The sequence below is a fragment of the Oncorhynchus keta genome, chromosome 11, assembly GCF_023373465.1.
Source record: "Oncorhynchus keta strain PuntledgeMale-10-30-2019 chromosome 11, Oket_V2, whole genome shotgun sequence".
Lineage (NCBI taxonomy): Eukaryota > Metazoa > Chordata > Actinopteri > Salmoniformes > Salmonidae > Oncorhynchus > Oncorhynchus keta.
This window is the reverse complement of record NC_068431.1, coordinates 50,769,549-50,792,457: the sequence shown is the minus strand read 5'-3', so window position 1 is coordinate 50,792,457 and position 22,909 is coordinate 50,769,549. Positions and strand designations below refer to the sequence as shown.

The 22,909-nt window shown below is 45.9% G+C and overlaps 1 protein-coding gene across 2 annotated transcripts in view; it reads left to right on the top strand.

Moving 5' to 3' along the window:
- Positions 1 to 22,909, top strand: part of LOC118390537 (dachshund homolog 2) — a 138,459-nt gene that overhangs the window by 60,311 nt on the left and 55,239 nt on the right. For both annotated transcript variants that reach the window (XM_052457432.1, XM_052457431.1), the window contains exon 2: positions 5,896 to 6,020. In XM_052457432.1, coding sequence (XP_052313392.1) covers positions 5,896 to 6,020 — 125 coding nt within the window. The remainder of the gene's footprint in view (positions 1 to 5,895; positions 6,021 to 22,909) is intronic.

The following is a 22,909-nucleotide window of genomic DNA, read 5'->3' as shown; positions in this document are numbered from 1 at the left end:
ACAAGTCCTGCCCCAACCCTGTATTCATAGAGAATGATAAGGGACAAGTCCTGCCCCAACCCTGTCTTCATAGAGAATGATAAGGGACAAGTCCTGCCCCAACCCTGTCTTCATAGAGAATGATAAGGGACAAGTCCTGCCCCAACCCTGTCTTCATAGAGAATGATAAGGGCCAAGTCCTGCCCCAACCCTGTCTTCATAGAAAATGATAAGGGACTGCCCCAACCCTGTCTTCATAGAGAATGATAAGGGACAAGTCCTGCCCCAACCCTGTCTTCATAGAGAATAATAAGGGACAAGTCCTGCCCCAACCCTGTCTTCATAGAGAATGATAAGGGACAAGTCCTGCCCCAACCCTGTCTTCATAGAGAATGATAAGGGACAAGTCCTGCCCCAACCCTGTCTTCATAGAGAATGATAAGGGACAAGTCCTGCCCCAACCCTGTCTTCATAGAGAATGATAAGGGCCAAGTCCTGCCCCAACCCTGTCTTCATAGAGAATGATAAGGGACAAGTCCTGCCCCAACCCTGTCTTCATAGAGAATGATAAGGGCCAAGTCCTGCCCCAACCCTGTCTTCATAGAGAATGATAAGGGACAAGTCCTGCCCCAACCCTGTCTTCATAGAGAATGATAAGGGACAAGTCCTGCCCCAACCCTATCTTCATAGAGAATGATAAGGGCCAAGTCCTGCCAAAACCCTGTCTTCATAGAGAATGATAAGGGACAAGTCCTGCCCCAACCCTGTCTTCATAGAGAATGATGAGGGCCAAGTCCTGCCCCAACCCTGTCTTCATAGAGAATGATAAGGGACAAGTCCTGCCCCAACCCTGTCTTCATAGAGAATAATAAGGGCCAAGTCCTGCCCCAACCCTGTCTTCATAGAGAATAATAAGGGCCAAGTCCTGCCCCAACCCTGTCTTCATAGAGAATAATAAGGGCCAAGTCCTGCTCCAACCCTGTATTCATAGAGAATAATAAGGGCCAAGTCCTGCCCCAACCCTGTCTTCATAGAGAATAATAAGGGCCAAGTCCTGCCCCAACCCTGTCTTCATAGAGAATGATAAGGGCCAAGTCCTGCCCCAACCCTGTCTTCATAGAGAATGATAAGGGACAAGTCCTGCCCCAACCCTGTCTTCATAGAAAATGATAAGGGCCAAGTCCTGCCCCAACCCTGTCTTCATAGAGAATGATAAGGGACAAGTCCTGCCCCAACCCTGTCTTCATAGAGAATGATAAGGGACAAGTCCTGCCCCAACCCTGTCTTCATAGAGAATGATAAGGGCCAAGTCCTGCCAAAACCCTGTCTTCATAGAGAATGATAAGGGACAAGTCCTGCCCCAACCCTGTCTTCATAGAGAATGATGAGGGCCAAGTCCTGACTAAACGTATACCCAAGCTGCACTAGAGTATCGAACATATCTTTGCTCCGTGGTGCACCTTGAAAGTATCAACTGGAGAATGGGGGGGTACTCTTTGCCTGGTCCAGTCAGTTTGCCCCCTCCGCAAAATTCAGCTGACAGATCTTTTTATAAATAATTATGATAAAATGTGGGCTTAAAAGTTTAGCCATTAATTTAACATCTGAAAAATGTATATATATATTATGCATACATTAATAACTAAACTTTTAAGCCCACATTTTATCATAATTATTTATAAAAAGATCTGTCCAAACTTTTGACTGGTACTGTGTATATATATATATATATATATATATATATATATATATATATATATATATATTTACATTTACATTTAAGTCATTCAGCAGACGCTCTTATCCAGAGCGACTTACAAATTGGTGCATTCACCTTATGACATCCAGTGGAACAGCCACTTTACAATAGTGCATCTAAATCTTTTAAGGGGGGGGTGAGAAGGATTACTTTATCCTATCCTAGGTATTCCTTAAAGAGGTGGGGTTTCAGGTGTCTCTGGAAGGTGGTGATTGACTCCGCTGTCCTGGCGTCGTGAGGGAGTGTGTTCCACCATTGGGGAGCCAGAGCAGCGAACAATTTTGACTGGGCTGAGCGGGAACTGTACTTCCTCAGTGGTAGGGAGGCGAGCAGGCCAGAGGTGGATGAACGCAGTGCCCTTGTTTGGGTGTAGGGCCTGATCAGAGCCTGGAGGTACTGAGGTGCCGTTCCCCTCACAGCTCCGTAGGCAAGCACCATGGTCTTGTAGCGGATGCGAGCTTCAACTGGAAGCCAGTGGAGAGAGCGGAGGAGCGGGGTGACGTGAGAGAACTTGGGAAGGTTGAACACCAGACGGGCTGCGGCGTTCTGGATGAGTTGTAGGGGTTTAATGGCACAGGCAGGGAGCCCAGCCAACAGCGAGTTGCAGTAATCCAGACGGGAGATGACAAGTGCCTGGATTAGGACCTGCGCCGCTTCCTGTGTGAGGCAGGGTCGTACTCTGCGGACGGGCCACCGCCTTGATGTTAGTTGAGAACGACAGGGTGTTGTCCAGTGATATATATATATATACACAGTACCTTTAAGCCCACATTTTATCATAATTATTTATAAAAAGATCTGTCCAAACTTTTGACTGGTACTGTATATATATATATATATATATATATATATATATATATATATATATATATATATATATATATATATATATATATATATATATATGCAGTGAACCACAGTCAAAAGTTTGGTTTGGGATGAGTTGGACCACAGAGTGAAGGAAAAGCAGCCAACAAGTGCTCAGCATATGTGGTAACTCCTTCAAGACTGTTGGAAAAGCATTCCAGGTGAAGCTGGTTGAGAGAATGCCAAGAGTGTGCAAAGCTGTCATCAAGGCATATATATTTTGATTTTTTAAAGACTATTTTGGTTACTACATGATTCCATATGTGTTAGTAGTGTTAATAGTTTTGATGTTTTCACTATTATTCTAGAAAATAGTAAAATAAAGAAAAACCTTGAATGAGTAGGTGTGTTCAAACTTTTGACTGACTTTTGACTGTACATGCATATATGCTATTTTGCTATTAGAGTCCTATTTGCTATTTTTTTATTACATTTTTAAAAATCTGAGTGGTTACGTGCTCTTGTGCCCCCTATGGACATGATGCCTCTGATGTACAGTATATCTGCATTTGAATCGATTTCAAATGAAATACCCAGAAGCCTTCTGTTAAAAAAAATCTCAAATGCACGATGATGAAACAAATCAAGGCTGAAAACCTGGAACCTCCAAAGTGCCTTAATTACGCAGTTTAAAAACCGTGGGCCCTGCGCTATCGTGAGCTGACAGGGCCCTGCAGACTGTGCGGAGCAATAAGCAAGGCTGACTTTGATACACTACAGTTGACTTCATTGAGCGGTTCCTGTAACAGGCTCACTACAACCGCAAAAGTGATTAATGTTGATTGCTCTTTTTTTCTCTTTTTTTTCTTCTTTTTTTTTTTTACACGCTTGGCTGTTCATAGTTTTTAATTGGATTAGTAAAGTGACAATCGTAGGGCTCTGCATTTTCCGAGGTGCAGCTCATGCAGACAGCCAACATGTCATGAGGGGCATGGCTGGGGGTGGGTGGGGGTGGGGATCTGGGGGTGGAGGATGGGTGGGTGGGTGGGGGGGTCTGGGGGTGGAGGGTGGGTGGGTGGGGGGTAGGGGGGATCTGGGGGTGGAGGGTGGATGGGTGGGGGGGGGTTGAGGGTGTGATCATTGCTGCTACCTCCTTGGTGTAACAGTGCGAGGGTCACGTGGAGTTTATCATCGACTGGAATTGCAGGCCGGTCAACAGCGAATATTACACACAGTGGAGTCGGGTTACTGTAGCAGAGCTGAGTAGTGGTGTATATTGCACACGCTAAAGCCTACGGTACGGTAGCGGCAAACCTGTGAGTGTACCTCTGAGTCATTTCCTGGTGGAGTACAAATCAACTGTGCCTTGACAAACACCTCCATTTCAGGGCTGTGTTACTGACCCATGTCAATATTTATAAGTTACTTTTTAACTGACGTTAAAATAAAAAAATAAGTTGCTTCATTTTCTATTGAGGTGAGTGACTCCTCCAAGTCTGGAGTCTCCAGTCTGGAGTCCTTGGCTACTCTTGTCTGTGTGTGTTCAGGTGAATCATACTTAAAACAGAATCAACTGGCCAGAGAAAAGAGCAGGACAAGACATTAAAGGCGGATTAACAAACAGCTGAATCAAAAATGGACTGTTGTGGCAGCTTGTGAGTGAACGTCTTTGTGTTGAACAGAGCGAGGGGGGCACGGCGAACGAGAGAGCGAGACGGACGCTTCACAGCGAATGGGCTTTGTTCTAATGGCAACACTCTGTTTGGAACACTGATAAGAGCCTTCCGTTTGTCTCTCCGGGTTTTTCTTTCTGTCCTCTCTCTGTTCTCCGTTCAAGTCCGCTCCACGTCTTTTATCCTGTAAAGCGGAGTCCCAGGCCAGCCAAGTGTAATGGCATCTGGAGCGTCTCGTGTTGCTTTTTCAACTCGTGTCCAACCACGTCTCTGAAGACGACTCTGACTTGTTCCTATATTGAACACCCCCCCCCCTCCTCCTCCTTTCACTTGTATGCTGATTGCTCTGTGGTCCTGTTTGTGTTTGTTTCCACTGCAATATTAATGAAATACATAAAGAGACAACTACACAGCGCTTCTTTAGTTCATGTTTCTGGACGCCGGCCAATCGTATACAGGGCTAAAATTAGCATTTTTTTTCTCTTCTTTTCAAGCACTTTTCTCCCTCCCTCTTGCCCCTTGTCACATGCGTGCCTTTGCGACAGAAGCACCCTATCAGTCTAGTACACTCTTTAGGACTGCTAATGTTGGGGAAAGTAAGGAAGGGAATGTGTGTGTGAGAGGGGTTGTGTAACCTAAGGAAAGTTTTTCACTTGTTTCTCACTTCCTGGCCCCAGGGGGAAGGAATCTCAGTCTAATTTTACACCATCAGACACCAAACCCTGGAAACAATGTGTCTGCACGCTGGCGACCCCTTATCAGATATGGCCTTGCTGGGATATGCAATGTCCCCCTGTGCACTTCAAGGCATATGTTTTTGAGGTGATCATTATCAAGCTTTCTCTGTGTGTGTGTGTGTGTGTGTGTGTGTGTGTGTGTGTGTGTGTGTGTGTGTGTGTGTGTGTGTGTGTGTGTGTGTGTGTGTGTGTGTGTGTGTGTGTGTGTGTGTGTGTGTTTGTGTGTGTGTTAGTCCCCAGTGTTATCAGTGGAGTGGATCTCTGTCTACCTGCCGTCTCTGTCTAATCCCCCCAGAGTGGGACAGGAAGGGGGAGGGGCGGTAGGGTAGGAGTGCGCAGGGGACGCAAACAGATGTTGGTGTGAGTGATGAGAGGAGGAGAGTAAATCTTGTTGTTGAGGTGTCACAGCAGGCTTGAAATATCATTTGAAAAATAATAAGTACAATTCTTGGGTTTTAAAGGCCTGTCGAGTACGTTTGGCGGACCACAACAAAAATTCATAGAAATTGGACTAGCTATCGTCATGGAAATATTTGTAATATTTTTCACACTTTTTTAGTGTCTATTGTTGTCAATTTAAATGCTGGACAATTTGATACAGTCCTCATATCACTCATGCTATTTAGAGAAATGTAAAATCCATTGTAAATGGAGGAATCAATGGACTCTTTCACTGTGAGCCTATGTGGTCTGAGTGATAGAGATTTAAATAGTAGATCATTTGCTGTGTATTGACTGTAATATATATCTCTCTTTCTCTCTCTCCCTCTCTCTCTCTCTCTGCCTCTCTCTCTCTCTCTCTCTCTCTCTCTCTCTCTCTCTCTCTCTCTCTCTCTCTCTCTCTCTCTCTCTCTCTCTCTCTCTCTCTTTCTCTCTCTCTTTCTCTCTGCCCCTCTCTCTCCCTCTCCTCCTCCCTCTCCTTCTCTCCCCATCTCTGTAGCTCCAGGCCTGGCCGCCCACCCAAGCGTTCCCTGGGGGTAGCGATGCAGGAGAGCTCCAGGCTTCTTCCCCACAGTGTCCACGGCCTATTGTCACCCGGACTCCTCTCATCCATGTCGCCCGGAGGTAAGACCCCTCTCGTCCATGTGCAGCCACCCTAAACATGCACACAACCTCCAGTGAGTCTCACTTAAAGCACCCCAATAAAAAAAGCTCATTTACCCTCCACTCGCTAACCTCCACCTCGCATTAATGATGTATTTTAACGGGTTTGACAAAAATAGACAGCCATCAGGTGTCCTATACGCTAGCCTCGGATTTGTCACATTTTGATGAAAGCGATTCTGTTATCTTTCTTTTGAGATCCCTGTCTCTGTTTCCCGGCGCCTTTCTTTCTCCCCCTCCCCCCCCTCATCTCCACCCAATCCCCCTCTTTCTGCAAATCAGTTCCTATTGATTTTCTCCTCTGTCCTTCACTGGCCACTACTGCGTCTCAAACAGAGGTTACACTATTGGATTTCTGTAGCGTTTTCTCACACATGCATTTGCTCTCCCTCGCTTTCTCTCTCTCTCTCTCTCTCTCTCTCTCTCTCTCTCTCTCTCTCTCTCTCTCTCTCTCTCTCTCTCTCTCTCTCTCTCTCTCTCTCTCTCTCTCTCTCTCTCTCTCTCTCTCTCTCTCTCTCTCTCTCTCTCTCTCATCCTCTCCCCCTCTCCCGTTGCCGTAGGCCATTCCCTTCTCGTCTCGCCTCTTTATAAAATTGCAGTATGCAAGAGTCTATTTGGTGAAGTTGTGTTAGCATTGTTGCATCGACACCATGCCCGTCACTATGCTTAGGTGTAATCTGTGTGTGCGTGTGTGTTTGTACACGCGTGTGTTTTGTGTGTGTCTCTGTGTGTTTTGCATTTAGCTGTCTATTTGAAAAGTGTACCTACAGCAAACTATAGGTTCTGTCTTGTTAAGCACCTTTTTGCTTGTCTTTTCTTAATATATTTTTTCTTTGAATTGCTGATGGTGGCGGCAATTTAGTCCTCACAATGGCCAGTAAGGATATTGATTTGTGCAGACGAGGAGCCAGAGCAGTCAGTTAGCCATGCTAGTGATTGATTTCAGATGCCCTGTGTTACTGTTCTCCTCTCTTGCCGTGGGTGGGACTTCTTTAAAATGCACATCAAAAATCATTTACGTTTTCTTTCTTCCACCCTCGCCAGTGTTTTACTCAACCCAGGTAATAGAAGAACTCATCTACGTGTCTGTCAGACGACGAGACACAATTAGAGAGGATATTGGTGGCAAATGAGTCGTATCTTTCGCACATGTAGTTTAATGTGATAATTAAATGCAACCTTTTCGTTATTTTGATATGATTTTCTTGATCTTTAACGACCAAGCAGTACATGTTTTGTTTTAGACACAAATGTTTTCAGCGTTTTTAAATATATATATATATTTTTTAATGATGAATTATTAAAAATAAAAATAAATCCTCAAGGCGATCCCATTTCTTGATAGCACAGACAGAGGGACATTATTCCTGAAATCCTTTTCATTGAGTTCATGGGACAACCTGCATTTCCATTGCTCATTCTTCCAGAAGCAAACAGCATATTTACAGTGCATTCAAAAAGTATTCACACCCCTTGACTTTTTCCACATTTTGTTGCGATACAGCCTGAATTTAACATGGATTCAATTGAGGTTTTGTGTCACTGGCCGACACACAATACACCCTATTATAGAATGTATAAAAAATGTAAAGGCAAAATGTCTTGATTGAAGAAGTATTCAACACCTTTGTTATTGCAAGCCTCCAACAGCATTGTAGTTACTCCACAATACTGACCTAAATGACAGAGTGAAAAGAAGGAAGCCTGTACAGAATTTAAATATTCCAAAACATGCATCCTGTTTGCAATAAGGCCCAAAAGCAAAACCCCCACAAAAATTTAGCAAATAAATTAACTTAATGTCCTGAATACAAAGTGTTATGTTTGGGGCAAATCCAACACAACACATCCCCGAGTACCACTTTTTATATTTTCAAGCATGGTGGTGGCTGCATCATGTTATGGGTATGCTTGTAATCGTCAATGATAAAAAAAAATGGAATAGAACTAAGCACAAGCAAAATCCTAGTGGAAAACGTGGTTCAGTCTGCTTTCCAACAGACACTGGGAGACAAATTCCCCTTTCATCAGGACAATAACCTATTGTTGCTTAAGTTGCTTAATAAGAAGACATTGAATGGCCTAGTTACAGTTTTTACATAAATTGGCTTGAAAATCTATGGCAAGACTTGAAAATAGCTGTTTAGCAATGATCAACTACCAATTTGACAGAGCTTGAAGAATGTTTTCAAGAATAATGTGAAAATATTGTACAATCCAGGTGTGCAAAACTCTTAGAGACCTACCCAGAAAGACTTATTTGAAACCGCTGCCAAAAGTGATTCTAACAGGGTTGTGAATAGTTATGTAAATGTCATATTTCTGCATTTCATTTTCATTAAATTGGCAAAGATTTTATGAAAACATGTTTTCACTTTGTCATTAAGGGGTATTGTGTGTAGATGGTTGAGAAACAAAGTCTATCTAATCCATTTTGAATTCATGCTGTAACACAACAAAATGTGGACTAAGTCTAGGGAATAGGAATACTATCTGAAGGCACTCTAGATACCTAACATGAATATGGTATCTTCCTCGTGAATCCTGAATGGATTAGAGACCCTGTGGAAGTTCGCGTTTACTGCTTCTTGATGAATATATTTGAGTTTTTGACAGGAAGGTGATAGCAGCAGCAGTTGTAGTTCTAGCGCTTGACAACGTTGGAGCCAGTAACCAATAGGTTGTTGGTTTGAATACCCCGAGCCATCAAGGTGAGAAATCTGCCGATGTGCCCTTGAGCAAGGCACTTAACCCTCATTTTCTCCAGCGGCGCCGTGCTACTATGCCTGACCCTGTAAAAAACAAAAACATTTCCCTGCGTCTATCCGGCATATGCGACGACACAGTCAGCAGTAACAATATATTCCTATTTCAGTAGAAACATTTCGCAGAAGACGTCAAAAAGCAGATTTTGTATCGGAGTTGTCATTCAGTTACTAGCAACCATTTGTGTTGTTATTAACATATAATGCGATAATTATCCGTACAAATGAGCAAGCTTTATTCAAGCTGTACCACCCCCCCTCCAGTGGTTGTTTGCAGTTCTGTTTTGTACTTCACTGCTCAGCGTCACCTTGTGAGCGGGAAGAAAATAAAAGAAAGAGGAAGTATTCATGAGGGAATACTGGTTTTCACTCTCAAAGCTTCCCCTCTCGTGTTTAGAGTCAGCGCACTGGTGGTGGTGGTGGTGGTGGTGGTGGGGGGGGTTGCGCCGAGCAAAAGCAAAACCAACGTGTTGTGGGCTTTGTTGGAGCGTTTGGTTTCCTGGAATGCTGTTGACAGAAACATCCTAAGCCCCTGGCACGCCGGAGAGAGGAGGGGAGGAGCTCCGACAGCAGGCATAATGATTCCATCCTCACTACACAGTACAGTCATCATGTAAAGCGTGACTTCCGCCTCTGACTACACTGCTGGAGCAATCTGGGTCAGGGGGGAGATGGAGAGATAGAGGGATGAAGGGAGGAACAGAGAGAGAGAGAGTGAGCTGTCAGAGCCAGAGAGGTGTGTGATGGTGTTTCTCTCGCTCCTTTAATCCTCCCAATAGGTTATTAAGGAGTTTTAGGTGTTAAACTGTGGTTTCACTTTTTGCAGAGCAGGAGATGAAGACAGGAAAGATGTTGTGTGTGTCATGCAGGCTGTCACGGAACCCCAAGTAGAACCACCTGCCTCTCTCTCTCTCATTCTCTCACTCTCTCACTCTCTCTCTCTCTCTCTCTCTCTCTCTCTCTCTCTCTCTCTCACTCTCTCCCTCTGAAAACAAAACAGGCCGTCCTGGTGACGTTGATGAATGACATGTCCCACCGGGGACTGGTCCTCCATCTGCTTAACCCCCCCCCCCCTCCAAACCTCCTACTCCCCCTCTTCCCTGGGCCTCACTCTGACAAATAGTATTTAACTACTGTTTTGGATCGCCTTTCTTTTCCTCTGAATCACAGTTACCCAGAGCCATACTCTACTGTTGTCTTGCAGCGTTGGTCACTTTTACCTGGCTGATACAAGTGAACAGATTGCAGTACGGTCATCTCACAGTAAATGTAGGATGTCCATGTTCGTAATCGCGCGGCAAAGTTCTGACAGCGAACCCCGGCACTCGCTCCTGACTTCCTGGAACAGTGCGGTAAGCATTGCTCTCTGACCTCTCCTCAAACCCAGGTTGCCGTATTGGCTGATTCTGTGCCAGTCTCGACATTGTTTCCCCGTGTGTTGGTTTGTTTTTTTGAATGCTCTGCTCGGGCTTGGCAGGACCTCGCTCGACGCGCGCTCACCTGAAGGGGTTAAAGTCTCTGAGTAGAATAACGGAGGATAAATTAAACATGGGGTTCTATTTAGTGACATATGGGCTAGCCTGGCCCTCGCGCATGCTAATGAACAGAGGCCTTTCAGAGAGAGAGGGAGAGAGCAGTGGAGCTAGGCGATGCCAGGAATATAGATATCAACTGGGGGACATCAGGGTGTAAACCAGCCAGCATTGTGTGCTCAACATTTATCCTAATCCATGCCTTCCTCCTTCTTGGGAGGGCTACCTCAAGGACCGCTGTTGAGAGAAGACCCACGTGGCACAAACATGATCTTTGTCACCTCCGTCACAGTCTTCATCATCATCATTGTCAGACCAAGGCCAACCTTTAGCTTCTCGGGCCCAGACATTCTAGCCCCATTTATTTGGCTGAATTAGGGTCATTCTGCATTAAATGATAGGGCACATAAACGATTTACTGTAGACTGGCCCACTCGGCTAAAGATGGACCAGCCCATCAGTTATTTGCCCTATGGCCAGTCCGTCCCTGCCTGGTACCCTACCTGGCCTTAGGCTGGGGCCCACTGGCGTCATTGACTCTGCTCTCCCATGGCCTTGTTTATGAGTCCTGGGTTACAGAAATACTGAGATAGGGAGAGAGAGAGAGAGAGAGAGAGAGAGAGAGAGAGAGAGAGAGAAGAGAGAGAGAGGAAGAGCGAGATGAAGAGGGGAAGGGAGAGATGAGATGGAGAGAGAAATAGAGAGAGAGAGAGAGAGAGAGAAGAAGAGAGAGAGGGCCAGACGCTGAGGGTCTGTAAATCCCTGTGATAAAGAGCCGGGGCCCTGAGACGCACGCCTGCCAACGCACAGAGCAGAATTAAACACCAGGCCTCGACGTAGGTGGGTGGCCCCCAATCCGTATTTAATGAAGGATCTGTGGAGAAGGAGGGGGGCTTTTCATTTGTATTTCCAGTGATCTGGCTGTCTGGAAACGTGCTCTCAGGAATGATCAGGATGGGCTTGGGTAATGAGGAGGAGACTGTAAAAACAAAGAGGTTATGATCAGAGAGAGAGAGAGAGAGCCCAGTGGTACAGGGAGAAACGCTGCACACAATGCAAAGCAAATCACTAAGTACTTATTTTCCTCCCTCCCTCTTTTAAATGCAGGAGTCAGTGGTTCTCTTTTGTGGATCCGTATTGCTTCTCCTTGACTTTTCCTATTGATCTGCAGAGCAGGGACAGGGTCGAAAACACGAGCTGAGCGGCTCTCTTCTTTTTCCTCTCGGTGAAACGTTTGCCCCGTGGTGCAGATGAATGCAGAGCCCCGATCTGACTCGTTCCTAATGAGCTTATCTGATGCACTTTCCTTCTCATCGTGACATTTGAAAGCACCTCCTGTATCTCATTCATGACCTGATAGAGATACTGAACACCCCAGGGTTGCCCAGTATATCTCCCCGAACCTCCTGCCCCCCCCCCTATTGCACCCTGGCAGTGTCCCGTTCAGCCAGCAAATGTTAGTCACGTTCTAGTTATGCTGTGTGTCAACCACAATCGAGCCCTTCCCCCGGGCAGGAAGTGGATTGCGAACATACAGTGCAGGATTGTCTGTTCACTATAGAGGTTTGAGGTAACATTAGAATGGTAGTACCGGTCACACTGTAGTGAGGACTTAGTTCCCCTTCTTCATGCTGTCACTCAAACGTAATTCCTTGATTTGAATCCACAGAGAAGCCCACCAACTGGTGGTGGTGGTGGTGTGTGTGTGTCCCTGTGTGTTTGTGTATGTCTGCTGTAGCCATCATGTCCTCTTTATCGTGGCTGCAGTCGCCAGCATTAGCTCTATAATTAGACACTTAATTAGGGGATGCCAGATGAGTGACAGTTTGAAGTCAGTGACTCACGCTCAGGCCCGTGTGTGTGTGTGTGTGTGTGTGTGTGTGTGTGTGTGTGTGTGTGTGTGTGTGTGTGTGTGTGTGTGTGTGTGTGTGTGTGTGTGTGTGTGTGTGTGTGTGTGTGTGTGTCGTTGTCGCTGCAGGCTACATACTGTCTGTATGAAGGCTGCTCCCCATTCCATAAAGGTTGCAAAAGCCTCTTAAGAAAAGAAATTGTCTCCTACTCTGTAAAATCGTCTCCTACTCTGTGAAATAATCCCCAGGTTGTGCGGGTGGGATTAGCTCTGTGTAAATCTGTGCCCTTCTCCCCTCACTCTGTAATGACAGACCGTGTGGTCACCCTGGGGTGAGATCACTTTGCGGTAATCTTGGTAAAGTTTGATTCTTGTTAATGACATAATCCTAAAATCACACACAGAGGATGTTAATGATTTTGGTGTTACTGTTTACTCAAGGCAGGAAGGCAAACTTTTTCATGTTTTTGCATGACTATAAAAAAAAATGTAAGGAAAGGGACTTTTAAAAATATATTTAAAAATGTATGTTTTCCCCATTAAAAAAAGTTGTATCACAGATACAGTTATACATTTGTTATACAAATTAGTATAACATTTGTGTTATTTAGGTCATGTCTTCCTCGTCATGTCTAGGAATATATTCATCTCTCTGCTTTCTATATAAAATGAGTGAAGCATGGTGAAGCCCGTCACATTCCTAAAATAGCATCTGCTGTGAAGGAAAGAAGTGTGGTTCTCTGCGAAACACAGCAGCGTTGGTTCTCTGTGAAGATCAGCTGTGTGTGTGTGTGGGGGGGTTCTCTGTGAAGGACAGCAGTCGGGTTCTCTGTGAAGGAAAGAAGTGTGTATGTCTCTGTGGAACACAGAAGTGTGGTTCTCCGTAAAGGACAGCAGTGGGGTTTTGGGGACAGACATCTGCCCTTTACGCAGCCAGCCCTCCACAGTTCCATCAACCCCGCTGCCTGAACAGGGCAGAAGAAAACCAGCATCCAGCACATTCTATTATTCATTTTGACAGCGCCGTATGTAAATGGACATTTTAGTGCTTACTCTGCTTGTTACTCTTGTGTAGCAAGCATTGACATTTCTCCTCTTTAGAATTTTTGTTGTTGTTGTCAATAGCACGTCAATAAAGTCCTGCTAATTTTTATGCGGTGGCCCAGAGAGTTGCCCTCATCTGCACATTTTCCACATCAAAGTTCACGATCTGGCGCCGCTAATCTGGTATTAAAATGAAGGGGGGAAAAAGGCGACCTTGTCCAAATTAATAAGTCAGTGGCGAAATGTGCTTTCGACATATGAAAGGTTAAGTAAAGGTTACCCTTCAACTGCAGTGCACAGGCAGCAGTGCACCCCCCCCTTCCCTTCCATCTTCTGCAGTGATTCTGACAGATTCCTGGGCTGCCTCTACACAGGAGAAACCCACCCCCCGCCTCCTCATTCTCGTTGTTAAGGAAGAGCCAGTAGGCTCCTGTCCCGTCCCACTATCACACCACTCATCTGGCGTTTACTGGGACCTCTGCTGGGCAGATGCAAACACAGCTTTATTCTCACACACATTCACACATGCACGCATAGAGAATGGATGCGCACATAGATGTACCAGCACGCACGCAACACACTCTTATGGGAGACATCTGGCGAGATAGGGGGAGATATCTAATCCAGGCCAGGCAGGAGAACTGAGGCATGAAGCAGTGACGTGAGAGGAGTTAAGTGACCGTGCAAGTGTTGGGCCCAACAAGTACTGCTGCTACCTGCTCTGAGCTCTGTGCTCCAGCCGTCCGCCAGCCAGGGCAGCCCCTCTCTCGCTCTCCTCCACCTGTCTCTCCTCTCCTCTGTCCCAGGTCCCCGTCCAGAGCCTGTGCGCCCGTGGGGTAATCACCAGCCAGGTTACTCGATTACACCGAGATCAGGCCCAAAAAACGTCCTCTCCGGCCACTCAAGTGAATCAGTCAAATTATCGAGTGGCAAAACTAATTCAGAGCCTGGGGGCCAGTGGAGCTGCCACTTCCCATAAGCCCAGCCTTCAGTCAGTGTGGACTTGTTTTTATTTCATCCTCTTGTTTCATTTATTATGGCTATTGGAGCTAATCCGACCAGCAAACCCCCAGCCAGTGCGCCTGTCACTATTGTTTCGGCTCCAGTGTGCGCCCCCCTGTTTTCACTAGGAGTGCCTCTGCCTGCCTGTCTGTCTGCCTGCTTTCCCAAACCCCTCTCCTTCTCCTCTCTCTCCCTCCAGTCAGCCAGAGGAGGTGAGAGTTAGGAGTGGAGGAGCCAATGATGGGAGAGAGAAAGAGAGCGGGTGGGGGGTGGGGTGGGGTGGGGGGGTGTATGAGAGAGAGAGAGAGAGAGAGAGAGAGAGAGAGAGAGCGAGACAGAGAGAGAGAGGGAGGGAGGGACACTGCTGTGCTCATCAATCACATTAGAGCCGTTTGGACAGACTTACCCCCTCTCAGATGCCAGGAGTATCATCATGCATGGCTCACTCATTTTTCCTCTGTGTTTTTTCTTCTTCCATTCTCTGCTTCCTTTAGATTTTTTCCCAAAGACGAACAAATGGCTTTCTTTGAAAAAATAAGTATATTTTGGAATTTTGGGGTTTACAACTTGACCAGTAATTTGGTTATGTTAGCAATCAATTCATTAAGTCACGGAAAGGGGGGCACGCATCTCGTGCTGTACGCACACGAGCTGCCGGTGGATAATGCACACATTCCGTCCACTTTCTTTGTGTTTGCATTCTCTCTCTCTCTCTCTCTCTCTCTCTCTCTCTCTCTCTCTCTCTCTCTCTCTCTCTCTCTCTACTCCCTCTCTCTCTACTCCCCCCCTCTCTCTCTCTCTCTCTCTCTCTCTCTCTCTCTCTCTCACTCTCTCTCTCTCTCTCTCTCTCTCTCTCTCTCTCTCTCTCTCTCTCTATCCCCCTCATCTCTCTCTCTCTCTCTCTCTCTCTCTCTCTCTCTCTCTCTCTCTCTCTCCCCCTCTCTCTCTCTCTCTCTCTCTCTCTCCCCTCTCTTTATCTCTATCTCTGCCTCTCTCTCTCTATCTCTCTGCCCTCTCTCGCTCTCTCTCGCTCTCTCTCTCTCTCTCGCTCTCTCTCTCTCTCCATCCCCCTGCCCACCTCATGCGCTCAGACTTCTTATCCTGTAGGTGCCTCCCTGGAGCCCCTCAAATGGACTGGGGCAAAAAAAGGGAAAAAAAACACAAGCGTTTCCCTCCTTCATCTTCTGACGCTGCTGAACCCGTTGTTAAAAGGAGGTGGAATGAAAGGGTGAGGGGCCCGGTCCAATCGAAGGCAGATCAGACACAGTGCTCAAGGTTAACTATAAAGTTGGGTCTTGTTGCTCTTCTAGCTGGGAAATAAACAGCAGGAGTCCTCTGGGACAGTTGGGTGGTCTGTTTGTAATGATCCATGTGCCCAGGCCTGCCTTTGAAGCAGGAGGGAGGTACAAACCTTTGTTCTTCCGCAATTAGCAGTATTAATAAGGCTAGTTAATTAAGGTGCTCAGCTAAGTGCAGACCAGCAAGTTTACAGTAGCTAGAGGAAGCCCACGCAGAGCTGAGGGGGAAAACGATTTCACAAAACTATGGAAAGTCCTTAAACACTGCAACCACCGCAGATTGTCCCCCTCCTTGCTGTATAAAAACATCCCGAACAGTGTCTTTGTCTTTCGACAACTGTGGATGTAGGCGGTTAAAGGCAGTCGGGTGTGTGTGATAAGTTAGGTGACCAGCCAGATACACAGAGATAATTCAGTGAACTGGGACAGAGTGACATGAAGAATGAGTTAGAGCGAGAGAGATGAAGGGGTAAAGGACAGGTAGAGAGCATGCGGGCTGGGGGCCGTCAGAAGATGAAGGAGGGGAACACTGGTGGGTTTTTCTTTTCCTTTTTTGCCCCAGTCCATTTGAGGGGCTCCAGGGAGGCACCTACAGGATAAGAAGTCTGAGCGCATGAGGTGGGCAGGGGGATAGAGAGAGAGAGAGAGAGAGAGAGAGAGAGAGAGAGAGAGAGAGAGAGAGAGAGAGAGAGAGAGAGAGAGAGAGAGAGAGAGAGAGAGAGAGAGAGAGAGAGAGAGAGAGAGAGAGAGAGAGAGAGAGAGAGAGAGAGAGAGAGAGAGAGAGAGAGAGAGAGGGGGGTTTATGTGGGGAAGAAAAGTGCTCTCTACTCACTTTCTGCCCACTGAGCAAAGTCTTGTTACTCTTTGAACACTTGGCCCATTTATTTCTGCTAAGTCGTGATATTGTGAGTCAGCCAGTGAGGACTCTAGTGGCTCTTTTCATGAAACATTAACGAGTTCCTGGGGTTAAAGGGATGCCTAGAAATCAGTGCCGGTCTCAGCTCCCTCTCCCTCTTTACACTCGCTGCAGACGGCCACAAATGCAACAGTGGTGTGTGTGCACGTGTGCGTACGTGCTATGTGCAAGCATGCCTGCGTGTGTATAATTAAGCAATAAGGCACGAGGGGGTGTGGTATACCACCTATATAGCACGGCTGTATTGCACGACGCAACACGGAGTGCCTGGATACAGCCCTGAGCCGTGGTATATTGGCCATATACCACAAACCCCTGAGGTGTCTTATTGCTATTATAAACTGGTTACCAACGTAATTAGAGCAGTTAAAATAAATGTTTTGTTATACCTGTGGTATACTGTCTGATGTACCACGGCTGTCAGCCAATCAGCATTCAGGGCTCGAACCACCCAGTTTATAAAAAGTAATAACACCAATAAAGCACACAGAGACGTGTTTCTGGCTTTCTGACTCCCAGTCGTGTTCTGGCATCCCCTGTCGGGAGACACGCTGGGTTTGGCCCCCATAAAGCCTTGCTGCATCCTGAGCCCTGAACACGACAGCCCCTGTGCACAGCCAGGGTTATTAATCTACTCCTGCTCTGCCACCCACGGCCCACCTCCCCACCGGGGCCACTGTTTGATGACACGTCCAGATCAGCACTCCCACGTACCAACCCGAATCCCATTCCCCGAGCAAACCAGACCAGGCTCCGACCACGAAAAAGAAAGTCCCAGCTAAGAGTGAGGAGGCACAGTCCAGACACTTGACTCCTCAGCCTCTCGCTTGAGCTCACATTGTCCTTGACTTTCCCATTCAAACAGCCATTTACAAGGCTGTGTCCGTTCTTCCAATAAGACCGGGGTACATGGATACGTGCTGAAAGCCAGCGATGGTTAAGTCCATAGCAGAAACAGAGGAAGTGATTGCTACGGCAGGGAGTTAATTAACAGCGTATTCCCGTTTGATATAAGTCATCTCCTCTCCTAGCAGTGTGAGTTTACCTTGATGTAATATAAAACTGCAAGCTGCTGCTGCTGTGTCTGCTAATTATTGCCTGTGTCCTGTGGCCACTTGGACGACGCAGAGAGTAGCGTCCCTACTACTCACACACACACACACGCATACACACACACACGGACACACACACACACACACACACACACACACCATGGTTGGGCTGAAGGCAGTAAAAAAATCTGGATTTTGAAAACTTAAAAAAAAAGCCCTTTTTTCGATCGTTGAGATTGTCATTTTAGTTTAGTTCCTGAATTGACCGCCTTCAATTAAAATTGAGCCCAACCCTGACACACACATAAACACACACACACATGCATGTACAGGCGGGGTACACACACACACAAACGCAGGTACAGTGCCTTGCGAAAGTATTCGGCCCCCTTGAACTTTGCGACCTTTTGCCACATTTCAGGCTTCAAACATAAAGATATAAAACAGTCTTTTTTTGTGAAGAATCAACAACAAGTGGGACACAATCATGAAGTGGAACGACATTTATTGGATATTTCAAACTTTTTTAACAAATCAAAAACTGAAAAATTGGGCGTGCAAAATTATTCAGCCCCTTTACTTTCAGTGCAGCAAACTCTCTCCAGAAGTTCAGTGAGGATCTCTGAATGATCCAATGTTGACCTAAATGACTAATGATGATAAATACAATCCACCTGTGTGTAATCAAGTCTCCGTATAAATGCACCTGCACTGTGATAGTCTCAGAGGTCCGTTAAAAGCGCAGAGAGCATCATGAAGAACAAGGAACACACCAGGCAGGTCCGAGATACTGTTGTGAAGAAGTTTAAAGCCGGATTTGGATACAAAAATATTTCCCAAGCTTTAAACATCCCAAGGAGCACTGTGCAAGCGATAATATTGAAATGGAAGGAGTATCAGACCACTGCAAATCTACCAAGACCTGGCCGTCCCTCTAAACTTTCAGCTCATACAAGGAGAAGACTGATCAGAGATGCAGCCAAGAGGCCCATGATCACTCTGGATGAACTGCAGAGATCTACAGCTGAGGTGGGAGACTCTGTCTATAGGACAATAATCAGTCGTATATTGCACTTTATGGAAGAGTGGCAAGAAGAAAGCCATTTCTTAAAGATATCCATAAAAAGTGTCGTTTAAAGTTTGCCACAAGCCACCTGGGAGACACACCAAACATGTGGAAGAAGGTGCTCTGGTCAGATGAAACCAAAATTGAACTTTTTGGCAACAATGCAAAACGTTATGTCTGGCGTAAAAGAAACACCCTGAACACACCATCCCCACTGTCAAACATGGTGGTGGCAGCATCATGGTTTGGGCCTGCTTTTCTTCAGCAGGGACAGGGAAGATGGTTAAAATTGATGGGAAGATGGATGGAGCCAAATACAGGACCATTCTAGAAGAAAACCTGATGGAGTCTGCAAAAGACCTGAGACTGGGACGGAGATTTGTCTTCCAACAAGACAATGATCCAAAACATAAAGCAAAATCTACAATGGAATGGTTCAAAAATAAACATATCCAGGTGTTAGAATGGCCAAGTCAAAGTCCAGACCTGAATCCAATCGAGAGTCTGTGGAAAGAACTGAAAACTGCTGTTCACAAATGCTCTCCATCCAACCTCACTGAGCTCGAGCTGTTTTGCAAGGAGGAATGGGAAAAAAATTCAGTCTCTCAATGTGCAAAACTGATAGAGACATACCCCAAGCGACTTACAGCTGTAACCGCAGCTGTAAGTGGCGCTACAAATTATTAACTTAAGGGGGCTGAATAATTTTGCACGCTCAATTTTTCAGTTTTTGGATTTGTTAAAAAAGTTTGAAATATCCAATAAATGTCGTTCCACTTCATTATTGTGTCCCACTTGTTGTTGATTCCTCACAAAAAAATACAGTTTTATATCTTTATGTTTGAAGCCTGAAATGTGGCAAAAGTTCGAAGGGGCCGAATACTTTCGCAAGGCACTGTATGTGCACACTCACACAAACACACATGCACACAATTAAAGGGATAAGACAAAGGTTAAGGCTTTCCTTTTGTTCAACAAAGGAGCAGGTGGAAAGTGTCACCTTTAACGTTCGACGCAGACAATTAAAGGGATAAGACAAAGATTTAAGGATTGCTACTGAGACATATTCACCCCCCCGGATGAGAATTGAATAGCACTTAAATATTTTTTTTTACCAGTCTCAACACAGAACAGAAAAGTATTTTATGTGGTTATTATTGTCCTAACCCCCCCATTTGCACAACATATTTAGTATATTGACGCACATGTAGTATGTGTGAGAACGGGTCGCATATTGCATGTACAATACATGAGGGGCGGCAGGTAGCCTTGAGGTTAAGACCCTTGGGCCAGTAACCGGAAGGCTGCTGGTTCAAATCCCCGAGCCGACTAGGTGAAAAATCGGCCGACGTGCCCTTGAGCAAGGCACGTCACCCTAATTTCTCCTGTACGTCAAATCTAATTTTATTTGTCACATGCGCCGAATACAACAGGTATTTCACTTTCAGGTGAGCCCTTATCCAACAATGCAGTTTTAAGAGTCGCTCTGGATAAGCGACCCCCCCCCCCACCCCTCTGCTAAATGACTCAAATGTAAAAATGTAATTTACAGAAGATCAGAGTACTGTATGATGAGATTACATTGAGAGAGTTTCAGCATGTTGAGAGAGAGAGAGAGAGAGAGAGAGAGAGAGAGAGAGAGAGAGAGAGAGAGAGAGAGAGAGAGAGAGAGAGAGAGAGAGAGAGAGAGGGAGAGAGAGAGAGAGAGAGAGAGAGAGAGAGAGAGAGAGGGGGGAGTAGAGAGAGAGAAAGAGAGAGAGAGAGAGAGGTTGGTCAGGGTCATGAAGACACGGTGGCCTCTCCAGTCTCCTCCCCAGCCCGTGTCATGCAAACAGGCATTTCTATTCCAGGACTCAGCCTCTTCACACTCCTCCAAAGCTACAGCTGAGATTCAGCTCATGTGTTAAAAGACTCCAATCACTGGCGGGTTGGTGTGTCCCCTGCACACACCCCCCTGCCAATGTCAACAGTCGACAGACAGACAGCGGTGATTGATTGACAGATGTGTGATCAAAGATAAGGTTATCAAATAAATACGTGTTTTATATTGCATTATTGTAATATTGAAAAATCTCCCTGTCATTGGTATCTGACCGGAGAATATTGACATGTAGTCTGGTGGAGAGGCCAATGGGTCAATCTTTGATGATCCATAGAGTATATGACATTACGTGTGTGTCTGTGTGTGTCTGTGTGTGTGTGTGTGCGTCCCCACAAGAAAATGGCACCCCCATCTCCCACTTCTCCTACAGCGCCGCGCTCTCCCACAACGGCACGCCTCAACATTAGGGTCTGACTTAATTAGGACTAATTACAGCCTTCGTTAAGGCACTCTGCTCCCAACAGCTATACTACAGTATGGTGGAGAACAGGCTGGGTTTCTCTCACAGATTCTCCAGCTCTATCGATGGACCTTCTATTCCGCTAAGCTTTGCATTTGAAAGCCCAGTGGCTTCATTGAATGTCTGCATTGGGACACTCGACTGACGCGGGCCGTTTTTGCAGCACAGAGCTAGTACTGTATGTCGTATTGTAACACTGCAGTAAGGCGGAGAACGTGGACACATGTCATGTCCCAGCAGTCTTCCGCTCAGGTCCAGAACAGCACAAGGCCACAAGCTGCAGGTAATCCTGGCTTTAATAGCCACCTCCATCTTGTCCTATTTCTGGGATTCTCACCACATTTGTAGAATGCACGGGGGTTTGATTACGCCTCGGAGCCATCTCTCTTTGTTGTGCATTCGTCTCCTCCTTGTTCTGCTGTTCGGAAATTCCAAAGGTGAATTACATACAGTATACCCTACCCCCTTCCTTTTTTTGTCCTTCCCGCAATCTCAGTTTACTTGAAAACGCAGAATAGGAAGGTCATATTTACTGTGTTGAGAATCAAAGGCAGAGTCTGTGCCCCCCTCCTTCAGCCCCCATTGCCCTCTTTCCCTTTCACACAAAATCTGATACTTTTTCCTGGGACACTCTGTCAGAGTGAAGAAAAGGTGTTATTCTCCCCATTGAAAAAGGAGAAATGTAAAATGCGATAACGCATGCAGCTGAGAATTGAGATTAACACAAATCACCATTTTGGCTGAAAAACACAATCTCTGCAGGCTTGTTCTCACAGGCAATCAGTTTTTTTCCCCCCTTCCCTTTCCTTTGTATGAATTCACATGTACAATTGTTAAGCCACTCTGGTGGAATTGTTTGGACCGAAAGAGACCTTCCAGCTCAATGGAGTTCTAGTCCTCTGTATGCTTGTAATGGCCTTTTAAGTGAATATCTGAAGTGAGAGAGACAGTGCCTGCGACACCTACTGCTACATATATGAACACTGCAGCTCCACGCACTGACTCGATATCAGTGCGAATTGTCCGCCCCCCCAGGACTTTAGATAGAATAAGCTGTGCACTGCTGTCCGTGTTATAAGCTTCACCATGGAAAATTCCCTTGCATTCAAATCAGAGGCTCTTCCGATACGCAGACTATATAGGGCCCCGCGGCCGTTAGGGGGCCCGACCCCCAAAAATAATGTATATATATAGACTGAGTGTAAAAACATTAAGAACACCTTCCTAGTATGGAGTTGTCCTCAGAAGAGCCTCAATTGATCGGGGCATGGACTCCACAAGGTGTTGAAAGCGTTCCACAGGGATGTAGCTCAGTTGGTAGAGCATGGCGCTTGTAACGCCAGGGATGGGTTCTGTTCACACATGACTGTAAGTCGATAAAAGCGTCTGCTAAATGGCATATATTATTATTATTATTATGCTGTTCCATGTTGACTCCGATGTTTCCCACAGGTGTGTCATGTCGGCTGGATGTCTTTCAGGTGGTGGACCACTCTTGATACACACGGGAAAACTGTTGAGCGGGAAAGACCCAGCAGCGTTGCAGTTCTTGACACAAACCAGTGCACCTGGCACCTACTACACTGCGCCGTTTCGAATGGCGCACATACACGATTCACGTCTCAATTGTCTCAAGGCTTAAAAGTAATTTAACATTAGAACTGCTGTGCCTTGATGGACACCCCCCTTCAGTCATTCTGACAGTGTAATTAATAAATGCCAGATGTTTTGGTGGGGTTTTATGAAGGCCTCGGGTAAACATAAGAATACGATTTTGCATTTCATTTCATTTAACACAATAGCATTTCCATTCGTTTAAGATACTGTAGGTTATATGTAAAAACACAAAAGGAAACACACACAAATTGAACTGTTCAAGAAAAGTTCGGTGCTGGAACATGGCAACAGCTTGTTTTTGATAACGGCAACAAAATGAAAGTACACCAGCCACCAATACGCGCGGTCAAATGATGAAAACGTCAGT